General features: G+C 34.7%; 1 protein-coding gene across 1 annotated transcript in view; it reads left to right on the top strand.

The window, feature by feature from the left end:
• Positions 1–19,284, top strand: part of TTBK2 (tau tubulin kinase 2) — an 81,093-nt gene that overhangs the window by 11,430 nt on the left and 50,379 nt on the right. Inside the window, exons 3-4 of the mRNA XM_058806183.1 lie at positions 10,864–11,023; positions 14,845–14,992. Coding sequence (XP_058662166.1) covers positions 10,955–11,023; positions 14,845–14,992 — 217 coding nt within the window. The 5' untranslated portion in view covers positions 10,864–10,954. The remainder of the gene's footprint in view (positions 1–10,863; positions 11,024–14,844; positions 14,993–19,284) is intronic.

Below are 19,284 nucleotides of genomic sequence, written 5' to 3'. Positions count from 1 at the left end.
TATCAAATTATTTGAGTATAAAGATTAGAGGCATTTCCAAGTATTTTCTGAAGTGAGGCAGAGGGAAGAAAATCTGTATGGAAACACTGAGACAGCACAAAACCCAACACAAAGTGGAAGGGAGAACATGTGTAAAATAGAAGTTGAAGTGATAGAACAAATGATATTTGGAGTTTCTGAGTGTTTATAATACATTTTTTCAAAATAACTTCACATAAGTGCCAGAGAAGAAGAGTTTACTTGAGTTGAATTGTTTTGCTTTATGATGCCACTCCCGTAACAGCTAGCTAGTCAACACTTTTAGGGTGGAAGCTTCTTTCAAGTAACTGACAGAAAATTATGCACAATATTTTGAGTTGCATCTCATCAGTTCAAATAATTTAAATATATGTTGTACAGGGAGAATAATTTCTCTGTCCTTTCTCCATCTTCCCAAACATAATGTATGAATGTAAAATTCTAGAGTAGAGTAGATATGTATTCAGCAGTAGTCATACATGGATGCCTAAGGAAAAGTACAAGACCACAGATAATATAAATTATACTTCCCTCTAGTTCTTTTCTGTTTTTTAGTAAGGGACTTCCTGCACTAAATATATTTAATATGTATTTTTGGTAACCTACAGTAGTTTTCTTTTTCATGTAGTTGACTGTTGTTCGCTTGAACCATTGTAAACTTTTAGTATTCACAGTATCCTTTTGCAAGAAGTTTCACAGATTAGTTTTCTCTGAGTCTGGCTCCTGCTGACCTATTTTGTTTTGTTTTTTTTTTCTTCCTTTATTAAATGACATCATAAATGGCTGATTCCTAGCTAAACTCTATATCTCCCTAATAATTTTGTAGATCTCTGTCAAGTACCTCTCTCTACTTTCCATCATCCTTTGAAAAAAATTGTAAGTCATTAGTTCGCGTGGAAACTAGTTTGTAGCCCTGATTATCTTGTTCTATTTTCTTTTTTCTTTCCTTTTTTTTTTTTTTTTAGATAGGAAGGGCTATTGTATACAATACTCAATATATTAGTGAACCATGGATGTACACACGATCTTCATGTTGTCGTCTGCTTTGTCTGAATTCCTAAGATTTGATTTTTTTTGGACTGCTATTTAGCATTGAGTTGCCATCTTTTCTTTCTGAATATTTACTTACAATATTTCTTATATCATAATAACAAGATCTTATTCTTGATTGCTAATAGTTTCTCATGTGTTTAGTGAACAGTTAAGATTTGTTCATGTGTTTAATAATAACAGTTAGTTATTATTTTTCTGATATACATAATTTTATATGTACACACATAGAACCTCATTTGCCTTTTTATCTCCTGGTCATACAGTACCATGAAGTCACCCAGCAGTTTGTCTCAATTGTCCCTTTAATAGTTTGGATTGGAGCTTTAATGATCATCTAGATCCAGCCCCTGCCATGGTTGCCAGGTTGTTCAAGGCCCCATCCTGTCCATCTCCTTATTTTGAGGGAGCATTGTGTTTAGGTACCCAAGGAATCCATTCCAAATTTGAAAGCAGAGCTGTTAATGATCCAGATGGAAAATGGTGAGTCAGGTTTTCTATATGTGAACACTTAGTGCAAAAATATTTTTTAATGGAACTTGAGTGAAAATATTGATCTTAATAAATGATAACTCATCAGCCTAAAAAGGGTAGCTCTCTGTACTGTACTGTATATTTACAGATGATCTCGACACAATGCAAATACTGAAATTTCATAGTCTGGTGATACAAGGGTATTAAAATTAGCAAAAAGGAAGATGGAGAACTGGAGAAAGACCTTGCTACTCTGAGGTAATGATGAATGAAAATAATCATAAAGCACTTGACATAGGATAAATAATTTTAATTTTAATAAATAATTAAAATAATTAAAATAATAAATAAAATAACTTTTAATTTTAATAAATAATTTTAAAATGTTCAGTGGTGAACTTCATTCTTTTGAATGTGGTTTTGCAGGTTCTGTGAAAATAATAGGTTAGTGCTTACTAACAATGCTGGTCTCTGGATCTCAGAGGGGATATAGTACAACTGGGAAAAATACACAGGTGATGATCAAAATCAGTGAATGACCAAATAGTTGAAGAGGTAAATGAGGGGGCATATGGTAGGGGTGTATTCCTTGTGTAGGACTGAAAGGTGAACAGGGAGCAACCATACACTGCTTTCCTGTACAAGGGTTAATGAATCTCAAATGTAACCAGCGAAAGGCAAACTGGAAACAAAGATGTGCTTCCTACAGCATGGAGTTAGGTTACAATTTGCTTTATGAGCATTACGAGTGGTAAAGTTTTCATGGTTCAGAAAAGTTTTGATAAACTTGGAGACAAAAAATGTTAAATACCATCCTTGGCACTTTGTGTTTTGTGTCCCAGCTTGCTATATCCTCAGAAAATATTCTGGCAAGGGTAATCACATGCTTTGTGTGTCTTTGTATTTTTCCCTAGCCATCAGCTGCTGGCAATAGTCAGGGACAGAAGATTGGACTAGGTGGATCTTTGGTCTGATGCAGCCTGTCTCCTCTTCTGATTAGCTGTCCATGCTATCTGCTTTTCTCCTGTCTGACCTAATTTTTTTTCTGCTGCAAATTAAGTTGATATTTTTGGATTTGTCCCAACTTTAAATACCTTTGCCAAAGTTCCATTTTGGTTCTTTAATGCACGTCTTCCATTTCAAACCTTGAAGGACCTTGGATTAGGAGCTCAAGTTTCAGTCACTGTTGCTTGAAGCCACCTTCAACTGCAGCTGTAAAACAAGTGCATACTCTGACCAAGACACATTGCTGACTGAAGCTCCTGTACCTTTGTAGTTTCCAGCACCAATATTTTTTAGGGACAAACTGGTTAGGCAGTCTTAGATGAGATACAGCCATCTCCTTTGTTGTTGTGTATTGTGCTTGTAGATTTGATGTTGCCTGAGCCCATGTGATGATTGTGGAATATTCTGTGAACAAGAGAGGCTTCCTGGCACTGTACAGAACCTCTCTCTACAGCCATGCCAAACTGAAGATAAAGTAGCAACTTGTGCTGCTCTGCTGGCAGTATATCATATGTTTATTCACCTGCCTTAGTGCCTCCTTCCTTCACCAGAGCCAGACACCAAGCTATTTCCCACCTCTCCTGTCATTTGGCAGTGCATAAGGACCCACTTATGTGGCTGTGTCTTACTCTCTGGTGCTAGGGGTGTTGGCAGCAGTGTTGAATTGGTCTTGGCAAGAGTGTCACTGTGGTTTTTCATCTTTGTGCCTGACTTTTTTAGTGCTCTTGATCTGCTGCTGAAAAGTACAATGCTCCTTGAACAACTGAGGTGTTACTGCATAAACTGTAACGTGATGCTGTGTCTTCCCTCCTTAACTCTGTCAGGGATTGCTGTGTTGCGTGGCAGAATGGGTGTGTGTTCCCCTCACTGAGGAGTCCTGTCAGAGTTGGTAGATGTCCTGCACTGTGTGGACTCCCTCATGTTCATCCTGTCAGCTAGGCTCTTTTGGAGTCATCCTGCTTGGTGTAGTAGTTGCTGTCCTCATTTCACACATTAGCAAAAAGCAGAGCTTTATTTAAGACCTGTATTTAAGGAGATGGCACACCTATCTACTCGCAGCCTGTGTCCTCTCTTTATCACAATACTGCAGCAGATTTAGTTATGTGCCCTAAAGATAAGGATGCTAAGAGATCAGACATTACAGACTGAAAAAAGATCTTTTCCTCTGTTCTTTTTCCTGTTCTGCTTAGCAAGCTGTCAGGCTTCACTCACCATGTCTTTGTGATGTGCTTTATACACTGATATATCAAGAGAATGCTCAGGTTTTGTTCACGAGTCCAGGTCACTTCATGGCTGGTGCTGCAGGCTGAGCACAATGCTTCGAGAGCAGTCATGTGGCTGCCAGCTGCGCTGCTTCTGTGCCACTGGCAGCCCTCTTGATCACTTGAATGTGTCAGTGCAGACAACATTTTGCTATTCACATGCTATCTGAATGTCTCATCAAAGTTTCTCTGCCAATTTTCTTGTATTTTCCAAAAACTTGTGTTATTTCCATTTATAATTAGAGTTTGCCCTGAACTTTAGTTGTTTGGATTAAGCATTTAGCTGTATATATTCCCTTGCATCATTCTCACACAGTCCTTAGCAGCAGCTCTTCTCTGTAAATTGCTGTGTATCTACTCTGAAGAGTTTCATAGGCTTTGGCAGAAGTTCTTCAGAGCAGTGTATTGATTGCCTTCTTGTCTCCTCTAGTTGTGTGTTGTATGCACATGCTGGGCATTTATATTTTTCTTTTCTCAGAAAATGGATTTATGAAATACTATATAGTACTAGTCAAAAGGTCAATAGTTTGGAGCATCTTAAAAGATCAATTTCTGTTATTCCTTGGAATATAAATGGTGAACTATTAATATTCTGAGTTTATCCTAAAAGGATGACTTAGTATTCCGACATTTCAAAAAACTGGAAGCAAAGATTGTAATTTTGCTGGTAAATCCAGACTATAATTAGTTTGATATTATAACACTGTGCCACTGTTTAAAATATCTTAACTGTTTGACTTCAAGCTGTCTTTGTTCAAAACCACACTTCACTACCACTTTCCTACAATGAAAATTTTCTTAGGATCTTAAAAAATTATTATTGTAAAACCTTGTAAAATTAAGGTAATTGCAGAACAGAATTTTCAAGTTTCTTTGAAGAAAGCTTGACAAGTAAAACAAATTTTTATTGCAAAAGTCCATGGTTCTAGTTCTATTTAGGTATGTTGTCAATACCACAACAATCTTGGTGAATCTAAGACAGAGAAATACAGGTGCTTTTTTTTTAACAAGTGACACTTTTAGGGTTTTAAAATTAATTTTTGAGTAATTAATGATGTTTCACAATCTGCTTTTTGATTTGGAACTCACTCGGAGTTGTGGGAAAAAATTGAGAGTGAATTTCACTTTCCCAAGGGTTAGGTTCCCACAATACTACTAAAGGCTTTGCACCTGAGGTTGAAGTTCAACAACTGGTTTCAGTTGAAAGCAACACAGTTGTCCAGCCTTTCCCTGTTCCCTACAGCTAACTTCTATTCTTTCTCTTATTCTGACATAAGCCTTTGTGCTCTAGTGGGGCAGATCAAATTAGGAAATTAACTCAAGCATCTGAAAAATGTCATGGTAAAAATGTCATGGATTAAATAGAGTTTTTGATATATAACTCATTCTAATTCTCCCCTGACTGAATTTTTCTGTTTTTCTAAAGGTGATAAATTACGTTCTGCTTCTCTGATAGGTGTCACAACCATATAATCTCCTCCTGTCATATGCATGCAGATGCTTTCCTTTCTCTATGGCAAGATATAGAGTACCCTTATTTTAGTTGGTCTGATCAAGAAACACTGAAGTTTACTTCAGTGCAAATGCTTTTAAGTCCAATTTAATTTTCAAGTTGTAAATTCTATTTTGGACTTGAAGAGGGTTTTGTGAGCCTAAAACTTGTATGGTTTTGCTACATGAATTAGTTGGTTTAGTGAGAGATAATACACTCCTTTGATAAACATTGCCTTACTTGGGTTTTCATAATATTTTGGTACTGAATTCTCTTGCAAACTGAAAATAGCGTGGTAGCTTGAAACATATATATTTTTAAAATAAAACTGGAAACTAAATGTTATATTTTTAACTCCATCTTCCAACTGAGAAAATTTCACCACCTTTGTAATAACAACTGCAGAAGTTGCCAGAAGGAAATACAGACTCTTTGGCAATAGCACACAAGGCAGTTGGGAGCTTTTCACACCTGGAATCTGCAAATGGTGATGAGTATTTTTGGCACCCAAGCATTTGAGAAAGGAAAACCTAAAATTACATTGGTTCTGTGTTGAATTTTTAAAAAGATTTTCATCACAACCAGTACAGTTGGAAATTTAAGTCAAGATTTTAAATTCAGTTTTCTCATTGATGTGATGAATGATGATTTTTCAAAACACCAGCTTTTAATGGATGTATTTAGAAAATATTCAGGTTTAAGTGTAGGATGGCTTTCTAGTTTGGATGTTCAAATAGACGCATTTAAATAATTTCTATCCCTGGAATTAACAATTTGAACATGTTCTTAGCCTTTCTAAGACAGTGGGGTTTGCTGTAAATGTGGTGAAATTAGGACCTTTGAACATTTCCTGCCCTGATTTTCCCTTTATGCTGGCCTTTTAAAATGTTCTTTGTTCTTTAAGTTCTGCTTAAAAATAGAAAATACAGAAATGGAAACCATCTTAGGCAGATTTCAGTTGGTTTACTAATTTTTTGAATGAGTTGAAGGCAGGCAGGTAGGGCTCCTAGTATGCTCTGAGAGTTCCCAATAGCAAAAGGTCGATACTATTCCATAGTGGAGGCAACACGACATATGTTCCTTTCTATGGAACAGAAGTAATCTTCTGTGCTCCCTTGCTTTGTCCTGGAACTTACAGTATCTACATTAGGCCAAAATTGTCTGTGCTACTTTTTCAACCTTAGGTCTGAATTTAAGCATCTATATAGGCTGGTAAGCAGAGGTTGGCTTCAGTTTAGGCTATCTCTAAGGGAATTATAGACATGTACACAAATTACTTTCAAGGATTGCCCTTTTTACTGGAACTTTTGCACTGTTATTTTCAAATACCATATAATCTCTTAGTGTACTTGGATGGGGTAAATTCATCTTTTGCAAGGCTAATGTGTAGTTAAAATCAGTTAAAGTGAATAGAAAGGTTTTAAATAATGGATGTCTGTACAGCATTCTGGATATTAGCTCTAATGCTCCTTTACCTGTTCTTGTTTTATACTGTAATCATTTCCCAGCAAAGGCTTATGTTATGGAACAGTCTATCCTCATTCTCTTGTCCTAGTTACTCCATGACCTCTCACCTGGAAATAAATTTGACAGAGGGCTAATTGTCTTTCATTGTAGTTGTGTTATCTTGAAAAGTGCCTCTGAAGTGACAAACTGATGAGTTCATGAATACAGAATTTAATTATATCTATTGCAATTAGAGTGACTGTTATTTTTTTAGGAGAATAGTAAAGACATGTTTTTGTTTTGCTGAAAATAGCCTTGCTGCCACCTAAAAAACTGCACTGCTAAAGGATTCATCTGCTGAATGAGTAAGGGAAAGCTTGCACCTTAACTGTGTGTCATTAATTATTAATCTGCTTCAGTAGAATACAGAATATGCTGCAGCTTTCTTAAATTGTTAACAGTATTATAGCCTGTTAAAGAGCTGTGCCGAAAACAATGTATCTCAGTAATACAGATGCAACGGTATTTACTTATATGAGTCTTTAATTCATCTGTGAAATTTGGAATGGGCCAGTCAGTCTGAATTCTTCCAAATTCTTCCAATTCTTCCAATCCTTCCAAATTCAGAGAAATTTCAGTTTCAGTCTTGACCTGAGAACCACCTCCAAAGAACGCATATTTATATTTGTCCAAAAGTCCTTTAAATGTAGTCATCTCTAGTAATGTCCTTTTCTTCTGTATAAATTTGGGGAAGGTGATTGTAGTCTAAATTGCATGTACTAGAATACATGTTATCTGTTACTAGGTAAGGAATATAAAGATATTTATCCACTGCAGTACATCAATAATTAACAGATTTGCAGATTATAGAGTTTTAAGACCATTAGAGAACACATCAGAGCAACGAAACTCTGCCTGGGTTAGATTGTGAATAAGGTCTTTAAAAACCATATTTTTGTAGCAAGAATATGCCTGAGTGTAAGGATGGTGGTATTTAAGTGTTATAGGGTATAACTGTATAAATATATAAGTGTCTGATAGTGTTGTGGTTTAGCAAAAGTATAAAGCATTTTCAGACTTAAATTAGGGAAATAAGACTTCTACCACAAAGAAGTAATAAGAAAAACTTTTCTCCATATTAGGAATTGGTATGATAGAGTCTAATTCAGTGTGGATGTCTAACTCAATGTTGTTGTCCGCACAACAAGAAAAATGTGGAGCAAGGAGAGGGGTGTTTTGAAGGAGGACCATATAAAAGACCCATGGCTGTGAAGGAAGACTTAAAACTAAATGTATTTAGGTGTTTAAATGAAGTGAAATTACTGGAAATGGAATTTGGTTACCAAAACTGTAACCTGTGGTAAAAAGTTAAAATTAATTGCATTAAACCTTGAAACAAAACAAATTATATTTATTGTGAGGAAAGAAACATACTGGAATGTGTTAGCAGTGAAGAACATTTGGAGTCTTACATATTAGTGTGTGCTAATTCACTGAAATGGGTTGAAGCTATGAAGCAGCCTGATCAGGTAAAGGTTTGGGCCGATTTCAAGCCTTCTGGCCTTGAAATTTGTCACTGAATCCTTCTTCTGCTTTACTTAAGTCTTGGAAAAAATAGGATTCTTCAATTTGACATCAACATGTTTGTAATGCTTGCAGTTGATTATTAAGCTTCAGGAGGAGCTTAGCACCTTGTCTTCAGGGGCTCATGAGAGAACTTTTGCCTCCCATGCAGGACAGTTCAATGGATCCTGGTGTTTTATGGCTGTGAATACCTGGTTTTGATGATATAGAATAGATATGGTTGCTTTGTAATGATCTAGGATGAAAGAGATTTAACAAGGAATTAGTGTATTAGAATAGGATTGAGGAATTGTATACAAATGAAGATTTTGTTACCTTGGCCATGCAGATATTACATACAGCAATAGAGTACTTCTACGACAATTCTTAAAATACAGGGTGGTTCTTTGAATGTATATGTTGGACCTTTGCATTCTGGGCCAGTTGCTGATGCTCTCTTAGTCTGCTCAAGAATTCACAAATGCACAGCTGCCAGAAATACTTGTCAGAGTTGTGACTATAAATTGTAAAGTTAAATGTATTAAAAAAAGAAAAAAATAAGGATCAAATCCAGAATCAAGGCTGATAGCAGAATTAACAAAAAACTCTGAACTGTCATATCTTTGATTTAATAAAGCACTTTTCCTACAGGTGATGAATTTTGTTCATGTTTGAAAGCTTCAGCAAAAATCTTACTTACAATTTTAGATTTTGCTCTGGTGAGATGAATAGTTTCACCATTACTTGTTTTAAGCAAATATCAGGAAAAAAATAAACTTTCTTGGAATTCCAGTATAGAAGTGAACAATTTGTCAAGACCAACCCATGCTTTGATGTAACTGACAGGTGGTAGAAAGAAAAGCAAACATTTGAGTTAAAATGGGGAGAAGGGGAAGAGCCACTGTATGTGCTTTAAGTATGTAATTTTGGAAATAGATCTTTTCCCCTTCATTAGTGGGTTTTTGTTTCATCTTTGTTCCTGTGTTATGATAATTCTGTTAGAAAAGACAGTGAGTGTGGTCCGTGGTTAGTAAAGTTAAGGGGTTCACATAAATGGCTCTAGTTCTTTTTAGAATTTTGACCTTATCTGCAGGGGAGAATTTACTATCACCAGTAGAATTTGAATTGGTTTAGTTGAACCTGATTAAATTGCAGGATGGATGCTGTTATTCGTAATACACAATCTTAATTTGTTTTCCTTTCATTTGTTTGAATTAAATCAATTTAGGCTATGTATTTTGAATGAACACTCCTTTACAGGCACATAATGCACTCTCATTGGGTGTAAATTTAGATCCTCAGCCAATCCAGATTAATGTTTCTCCAGAGGGATTTCTTTTATCTGGAGTTGGTTCAACTGTCATCATGTCCTATTTAAGCAAAAAGGCATAAATACAACATGAAAAAGAAATATCAAAAAACCATGGAAAACAACCACAGTTTCTGTTGTGTCAAACAAACGTTTGTCTTAAAAAGCCAGGTTGTTCAAGCAGTGGAATGTTTACTAAAAAAGCATCTTTTAGTCCCAGTAGTAAGATTGGCAGTTAGCCACTTGGAAGGCCATACTGCTGATTTAAATCAGAATGATTTTACCAATTTTGCATATCATTTGTGTGTTGATTCAGGGAGAGAAGCATTGTTCACTTGTAGTTATGCTATTTTGAAAGCCATGGAAATAACCTAAAGCAAACATACTTTTCAAAGAGTGTTGTCTTTGGATAAGAGGGCTTATAGAAACTGTTACATTTGTATAATTACACCAGTGTAACAATAAGTCCAGTTCTAGAAAAGCTCAAAGAATTGAAATAAGCTTTTAATGGGTTGTAGTAGTTGCTGATGGGAGCCATTATGTATATGTTAATCTCCAAAGTACAATTTTTTATAATACTATCTATAAACCAATTCAGCAATGATTGCTAAAACCAGAAAATAAAATAAAAAACGAACTGTCAAAATTACCAAAGACAGGGTTTTTTCCCTTACCAAAACCAGTTGTTTATAGCCTGAGATAATTGTACTTAAGATGTATTTAATCAGAAATAATCCTAGCTATGTGAAACACATTGTAAAATGTGAAGTAGTCTGTATGCAGTGCAACTGAAACTTAAGTATCTATTTCTAACATAGTAATTTTTTGCTTAATGTTATTTCAATGTTGTTATATATTACTATAAATTAATTAAACAATTATTGAATAAGTTATTAATTAGATTATTTAATTAGTTACTAATTTTAAAAGGGATTATTAAAATTAGGTTTAAATGTAATTATGCCTTGCAGCAATTTGAAACTGCTTGTGGAATATACCTCTGAAAATGTTTAAGTTTATTAGTTCTATATTGAGATTGGTATTGGAGATTTGGGAGAGAGCAAGTTGGAAAATTAAGGAAGGCTATCCTTGATTTTTTTTCTGTACTGGAAACCGTTTGACTAAAATTTCAATGTTAGTCACTGTGGGATACAAAAACTAGTTAAGGTGCTGGATGAGAAACAAAACTTTTGCTCTATTTCTTGTTATTCTGTTAATCACTGAGTTCTGCTCTATTTCTGCAGTGACTGGTTAAATGGAAGCCATTCCTGGGATCTGGATGGTTTCTACTGACACTGACTTCGCATAGCGGCTCCATCACCTCAGGAGGTTGCAATGAGTGGAGGAGGGGATCAGCCTGACATCCTCAGTGTGGGAATATTGGTCAAAGAAAGATGGAAGGTGGTGAGTATGCCTTCCTGCAATTCTGTGTCTTCTTTTCTTTTTAGAAAGAAGTGGTTTGTGCTTTGAAATTTAATTTGAAAATTCTTATGAGATATATTTTTCTAAGTAATTAAATTAATTGTGAATGAGCTTTAAAACTACTTGTTTCTCTTACCCTACTTTAAAGAAAAGTGATGAGGATTTAGAGTGTTTTTTTCTTTTTTTTTTTTTTTTTTCCTGATAAGGACCTAGGAGAGCTCTTAAATCCCAATGTAGTGCCTGATCCAAGCACAATTGGAAGAGTACTGTTAGTATATTGAACCCAATGAGCCAGTGATTATATCAGTCCATTTTGGAGATGAGTCAGATGCCCTCCCCTGAAACCAGTAGGTTTGTGAGATTTGTTACTCCTTATTGGAAGATTTTTCAGGGCCTTGCTGCTCTTCCTTTTGTTTGTTGGATTTTATGGCATAGATTTATTCTCAGCTGATTTGTATTCATTTGATTGTGTGCCAGCATTGACTTTGCCATAAATAGCTCTGTTCCCTTTTGCTGTTCATATCCTTGATTTGCATCTTGAGGGAAATAGTGTCCAGTTGAAGCTATTTTTGCTGGGAGAAACAGGCTGAGTTCTTGTAGTTCCTTCTCCATTCCTCTTGATCGCTTTGGTTTTTTTAACTTAGAATTTTAAAAAAGGGAAAAAAAAAGACCAGTTCACAATAGAACATTTAGAGTATCTGTGTGTGTGTGTAGTGGGCTGTGAATGGATTTTGAATTGCTCACTTTATATTACTCTCCTATTTCAAGTTTTTCAGAATTGTAAGACTGAACATAGAAGATACAAATTCATCATTAATTTTAAATTCATAAGAGAGAATGATTTCAACTGTCTTGTACCCTATCTTTCATTTAAATATGCAGAAAGCTGATATTAATGTTGTGTGGGAAAACTTTATATTTCCTTTCAGGTAAATAGAACCTAAATAGCTATCTCTGGAGTATAAGTATTTGTAAAATACCTGCTTATATTTAATCTCAATACAGCAGTGAAGTAAAAACAGAAAGCATAGTCTTGAATCAGAGCAAATAGTATAAAATACCATTTAAAATACAATAATATACAAAATATAATAGATAATAACATGCATATCTCTAGCCACAAAACCACTTAGTTGTCTGATCTATGCAACAGCGGCTGTGTTTTCTTCAGGTTTATTTTCTTTCCTATGTAATGAAGACTGCTGATGACATAAGTGTCTTCTGGAAAATTTTGCAAGTATGCTGAAGTTCATTTCATGTAATTACACATTTTCACTTTTATGTTTTCCAGATACAGTATTACAGGTAGATGAGTGCAAAGTATTTCCTGTGGGTAGCTCTTCAATTTCTTATCTTCTGTAGCAAACATTAAGGATTTCTTGATGGCATCTAAGGCAATAGACTTACTGAATTCAGGATTTCATAGGAGTGGCTCCCAGCAGGAGAAACTGAAGTGTGGTTTTTGGATTTTTTTATTGTTGAGGACCTTGTTCATTGCAGTTGTGAAAACCAAATCTAAAATTTTTGGACATGAACGTTTTAAAAAACCATGTTCAATTTAGTTTAATTTTAACCTAGACATTAATTAGGGTGATTCTATTTTGAAAAGTAAGCATAAAAAAATTATAAAATATTTTTTCCCCAGTGACAACCCCCTTCTCTAGTGTTGTCTGTTAGCTTTTGCTTTTATTCTTTGTTGATGCCTTTCCTCGTGCCTCTTTTTTGCCTTTGAAACATTACAATCCCTGCTTGGAGAGACTTGCTTGTAATGATAATTGATTTTAGATATATTTAAGAATGCCATTCAATATGTAGTGTAAGCAAAAAGATAAAACTTGTTCAAAATTGTATGCTTTAGCCTGGAAGCATATGAAGGCACAGAAGTCAAAGAGAGAATGGAGAGAAAGAGTTTGGGGTGTGAGATGCTAAATTCAAAAAGAGAAGGCTGAAACTAAAGAGCAAAGTGGGAAATTGTAATGCAGGTGTAAACAAGGACAATGTGGTCTTCATCAAGGTAAAAGATGTTGAGCAGGTGTGGCAGGAGACCAGTATGGTTGAGTGGTCACCACCTGTGTGAACTGGACAGCAAAATGCAAATTAACAGAAGGTGGGAGCAGGGATGGGCTGCCCAAGATTATGCTGGAAATGTTGCCTCAGTGTGATGAATATATGGGAAAGCCAGAGCTCAGTTGGCAGTTGTGACTGGTGAAGGATGTGAAAAGCAACAAGAAAAGCTTCTATAGGGATGCTGGCAGCAAAAAAAAAAAAACACCCAAAGAAAACATGGACTTATTCTTGAATGTGTGTGACTCGGTGACAAAGGACATGGAAAGTATTTTTTTCTGTAATCAAAGAGAGGTTAATTTGTGCCTGGAACTACTGAGTGGTGTAATTATTGGGTGTATGTTAATGATTCTTGTGTACTTTAGCTGAAGATATAAATTGATCTGTTTATTTTGTTACTGTAGTGATGGTTTTGTTTGTTTTAAATTTATTTTAAGCACATATGTTGAGAAACAATGCTTTCAGTGGCAGTTTTTCGTAGTCTGGTCATTTCTCAAAGCTGGCAAAAGTTAGATGATAAATGTGTCTACATTTGTAAGGGGGTGAGGATGGCTGTGTCACCTCTTTCCTTTTCCTCTCACCTTTTTCACCGTGTATTCTCACTGGTGTGCTTGTACTATGCTGAAAATTCATGTGTTATCTGTTACCTTCTTTATTCATAAAGCCTAGGCTATTTTAAAAAATGTTTTTCCTGCTCAGTCAAATGTCTGATGGTGTTAATTAGGAGACATTAGATTACTTTTCAGAATCTGAAGATAGGTCAGCATATTGCTGCTCTCTAGAACCCTGGACATTTTAGATGACATTTTATCCAGTGTAGTCATATAATGTTAGCAACTGTATGCTTTCAGATGACATTTAGAAAACCATGTTAGTCTTAGGGTAAGTTCTTTTTTGTCTCCTTTTCTCTTTTATCAGCTTTAGAATGTTAGCCAGGGGAGGCATTTTGTGAAACAGCATTGACATTTTTTGATATTGAAAACCAAAGAGGTGCCTGTTCCCCGTGACCACTTAAAGCAGAGTGAAAGAGACACCTTTTAATATTTGCTCTGAAGGTAGTGCAAACTAATTAGTATGCTATGAGCATTCTTTTTACCTCTTTCTTGCACAGATGAAACTTTCAGTGCTGCAAGTTTCTTGAGTCTGTCTGTTAATAAGAATGATATTGGTGAATTTTAAGTGAATGTGAGTAACATTTGAGATGTATATTCAAAGATAATCTTAGTCATTTCTCATAATTTATGATTTAGCCACTGTATAAAAGTCTTTCCAGGAAGTCTTTTCAGGAAGTCCAAAAACTGGTATGACTTTATACCATTATTATTCAGTGTGCTTATTTCTGAAAGGACAAAAAGATGGTATATTTTAAAAATGTCACTGTGCATTTGTATTTAAAGATCTCTGGGCTGTGTGTGACTATTTGAGGAAGGACTTTATTCAGCATGCTGGCTTTGCCCAGATTCATGCTGGGAATACTACTGCACTCTTCTATTATGCTACATACAATAGTGCAGATGGGGATCAGGTGTGTTCTCTTTCAAACTGTGGTTAGCCATACCTTGGTCAATTATTCAGTAGCTCTTTTATGTACTGAAGGATATAATTATTACTTTTAAATCTATTTGTAATAAAACAGCGTTTGCAGTATGACAGGCAGAACAAAGAAGTATTGCTGTTTTATTTTCTTTCCTCTCCCCTCTTTAAAATATGTTTTTGTTCTTTCTTTTTCCCCAATATAGTTGAGGAAAATAGGAGGTGGAGGATTTGGAGAAATTTACGATGCACTGGACTTGCTTACTCGGGAAAATGTTGCACTGAAGGTCGAATCAGCTCAACAGCCAAAGCAAGTGCTGAAAATGGAAGTAGCTGTGTTGAAGAAGCTGCAAGGTAGGGCTATACCTTGAATATGTGAGAAGTAGAATGTCAGTGTATCTTCTTTAAAAAATAATTGTCATTATAATAATATTTTTAGTAAATATTTCCTATATTCTGCAGGTTCTTGGTAAATGATTATTAAAAGTGGAATAGAAGCTCTTTCAGATGCTGAAAGTTTTGCTGCAGTGAAGCTTTTGCTTGAAATGGGATGAGATGAAAATAAAACGAACAATAATTCAATTGCTGCAAAAATCTTGGTTCAGATTTAGTTTATTCTGAATCCATATCTTCTCTTTGTTTTTTGCTCTAGACTTTGTTATTCTTGTTTTTATTTTTTCTTCTAAGATTTTTTTTTCTGTACTATGTAGCATTGAATATTTGAGGGTCCTTCACATAGCATATGCGTTAAGAATATTTGTTTGTTTTGCTTTGCAGGTATTGCTGAGATTTCTAATATTGAAATAGGAAATGTACTTAAAAAATCCCCATGAGCAAAAGCCCCAGCTTTAAAATACTGTAACTTGTATGAGAAAACTACTGGCATATAAAATCCTGAAATACTTCCAGGGTTCAATTCCTTGAACCAGAGTTTGGATAGTCTCACTTTCTGTATGTTTAGATACTTTAATGAAGTTATCAATACAGAGAAACATGCAGTGACTTCTCTTCATTGGTTTTTGCAACACAAGATTACAGAAAGATAGTTTAAACAATTACTTTTTCTTTAAAAATTATTATTTTTATTCTGGAAGGTTTTGAATAATACATGCATTCCTGTCAGCAGCTCAATTTTTCCAAAGTCTTACTTTGTATAAAACAAAGTCTGCATGACATATGGTGCTGCCTAATGTGCTGTAAAGGTCACACTGCAGCAGGAATTGACAGCCTCTATAGATTTAAGAGGGCAAGCATGTCACATGTTATGATGGTAACAAACTGTTCCTATGCTTTTGTCTGTTTCAAGGATTTCACTAAAACATCTACTATTATATAGCTGAGCAAGGAGATTTTCTTAGAATTTTAAAGTTTCTAGTCCAGAGATGAATAGGAAATTTCAATATTGCCACTTGAAAGTTTGGAAAATATTTGTCAGGATTCTTGAAAGAAATTATCCTGAAGACAATGAGTTTTGAAGAACAAAATACTCTAACTCCTGGGGTTTTTAAACGCTCAGAATTAATTTTTTCCAAGAGTTTGTGGGTCTTTGTCTGTACACAGGAGCTTGATTCTATTTTACAAAACCCAGAGTCCTTAAAATGGAATAGATGAAAGAACTAGATGATAAGGAAATTAGTAGAGCTGAAAGAAAACACTGCAATTTGGTAGCACTACAATGCTAATGGATTTATAAAATCATAACCTTATATAGGACTGTGTAACTGGAGTGCATTTTAACTTTCCACTGTTAATTACAGTATGGTGGAATTTCAGTTAAGATATTAGAAAATGGATTTTTTCTTAGTCAAAACTTTTTTATCTTTTAAAATACATGCGGAAAAAAGTTGATGAAATAATAAAATATTTATGTGCGAAAAATTGCCATAGGGCCTTAGAGAAGTTATGCTCTCCGAGGAATAATTAGGAAACTAGAATTCCAAACAGTCCAAGTCTTCCTACAGAAGAGTCTTTGGTTCTATTCAATAATGGGAAACATCTAGATAAAAAGAACAGAACAATGAAACACATGACCACTGAGACAAATAATCCACAAAATATGTAATCCAAATAAATATTTGTTATTTATTTTCTCAGTATTATTTCTCTGAGCAAATAATAAATGGAAGCTTTTGTATAACTGAAAATCAGATTTTATGAGAGATCTTTAAAAATAACACTTTTTACAATCTTTCTTATAAGAAAACAATCTAAATATATTATTCCTTACCTTTTATAACTTCTTGCTCTGTTGCACCACAAAAAAAAAAAAAAAGAAGTTGGTGGTGAAGGTAACACTAGAGGTGACCTCCAGTCATTGTTGGGGAAGTTTACACCTAACACTGTTACTGCTCTGGTTTTAGACAAGGAATATTGTCAGTGATCAGTAAAGAAAACTTAGTGAATAGATGGGTCAATGAACCTTTTGCATATATTGTGATTTATAATTTGCATAGATACAGTACTTTAGTTTTACATGCAGCTTTTTTTATCCATACTTGGAAGGTTTTTTATTAAATAAGGTTATGGTAGGGACCATTTTATGTTTTTTATGGCTCCTAGGAGCCATTTGCATTAATTTCTTTACCGTCACAAATTTCATTATGGAAGGGCTTAAAATTTGAAGCATAGAGAAAATGAAGAAAAGTGGATGAGAATGGGGAATAGAAAACAACTTTATAATTACTTCTTAAAGATTTTTTATTATTATTTCTAAATGCTTTTTTTATAATGTAGAAATTAGTCTTATTTTTGACATTTTTTTTTCTTTTCATGAAGATTCTGACCAGGTGAAATTGTAAACAGTTCTTTTAGGATATTTTTGTAACAACTTTATATTATCATATGTTCTCTAAGACCAACTTTTATCTTGTTCTTCTACCCCTTTTTGGTGTATGTATGTATGAGTATATATAATTACTCTTCTCTTCTCTATGGCTTTAGGTTCTCTTCTTGCAAAGTGTTCTAGTTACATTGGTCTAGAGAGGAAGGAATAGAATTGTCATGAAAATCCTTTTTATTTCAAATTTTGGAAAATTTCCTCTGTTATAAGAGTCAATGAGCTTGCAGTGTTGGTGAAGATTTTCTTCATGTGTGGATCTGAGTTTTAAAAAATATTGCACAGTTTGTGGAATATTATAAAGAAACAGGCTTTTAGAAGAGAATAAATCAACAGGTGTGTTCTTCTAGTGTATAGTAGTCCTAGAGACATTTTTATAAATATCCCTATAAACATGCTTTTGAATGTATCTGTACTATAGTCTTACTTCACAGAAACTGTGAAACTGATATAAGAATAAATGTTTGCAGAAGTAGGGATGCACTATTTCTTACCATTCCTCATTTCCAGAAACTTTTGAAATTAAAACAGTGTGGTCATTATTGCAGGGGTAAAATGAGTAATAACTATGTGGTATAATGAAGTATATAAAAGTAGTATCTTTGTACATGGTACAGTGACTAATGAAAAACTTCAAATAAGTTCTTTTTAAGACTCTGAGCTAGCAAAACCTGCTGGAATATGTGAGCAATTGTATGACTTCTCTCTTAATTGTGAAGGAGGACTAGGCTCACTGATACGGCCATTTATTGCAGCTTAGTCATCAATTACATCTTAATTTTTCTTCTCCCTGCTGTCTCCTAATTATTGTTGCAGAATATTGTTTAACTCTTTAAGTTTCTTATTTTTGCCTTAAAAAAAAAAAAAAAAAGAAATCTGCTGCAACAGATGGTTGTTTTGTTTAAGCATGTTTTTAGGCCATCTGTTCCCACCATCAGATGGGAGAAGACAGATTTATCACATCTCACTCAGTGAGAGTGAGACTCACTCAGTTGGTTTCTGTCTCACACAACCTTACAGACTTCTCCCTCACTCATTTACAGCTCTGGAGTGTAATTTAGTTATGGGCTGTGTCTGGTGTAGGCTGTAAAGCTGCTGTAGTGCTACACTGCAGCAGCCTGAGGAATGGCACACAGGATTAGCACCCTCCCTAGGATATTTTTCAAGGGCAGAGTTGTTCCCTGCAGCCTATTAACATCATCTTCTCACTCTGCAGCTCAGCAGTGTAGCTCACAGGTGTAAGAAAATACTGTTTTCCTGCTGAGGAAAAGGCTGTAGTAGGTGTGCGTAGCCCCACTGGAGTGGTGGAGGATCATTCCATTTGAATAAGATATTTATGTTCTACTTCTGTCCTTCCTCTTTCCTCAATTTTATGTAAAAATTTCTAGGAAATTTACCACACAAACTGAGTTGGTGCTCTTGTCAAAGTGGGATTTCTCTGACTAAACTGAGTTTTAGACATTTACTGAATTAGTCAGATAAAATCTGACTAATATACCTTTCTCTGAAGATGCTCCTTCACAATACCCACAAGTGGCTGTAAAATTAATCATAACTATTTAAGATGAGACTTCATTAATGGAAATTAAAGGAATGAATATACAAAATTTCATCTTGATAAATTTGCTACTAATCCTTTTTCTTCATAAAATTATACTGTCTGTAATATTGCCTGTCTTGAACAAATGGGTGGAAGGAAAAAGTGGAGAAAAAATGGTGATGCTTAAAGTTTAGCACTTACATGTTTTCAGAAATGTATAGATACCTTTTAAAATAAATTATTTTGATGAATCTTGTCAGATTTTCATTG

Source organism: Ammospiza caudacuta, chromosome 6 (assembly GCF_027887145.1).
Source record: "Ammospiza caudacuta isolate bAmmCau1 chromosome 6, bAmmCau1.pri, whole genome shotgun sequence".
Classification (NCBI taxonomy): Eukaryota; Metazoa; Chordata; class Aves; order Passeriformes; family Passerellidae; genus Ammospiza; species Ammospiza caudacuta.
The sequence above is the reverse complement of the archived record's forward strand: the minus strand, read 5'-3'. Positions and strand labels throughout refer to the sequence as shown.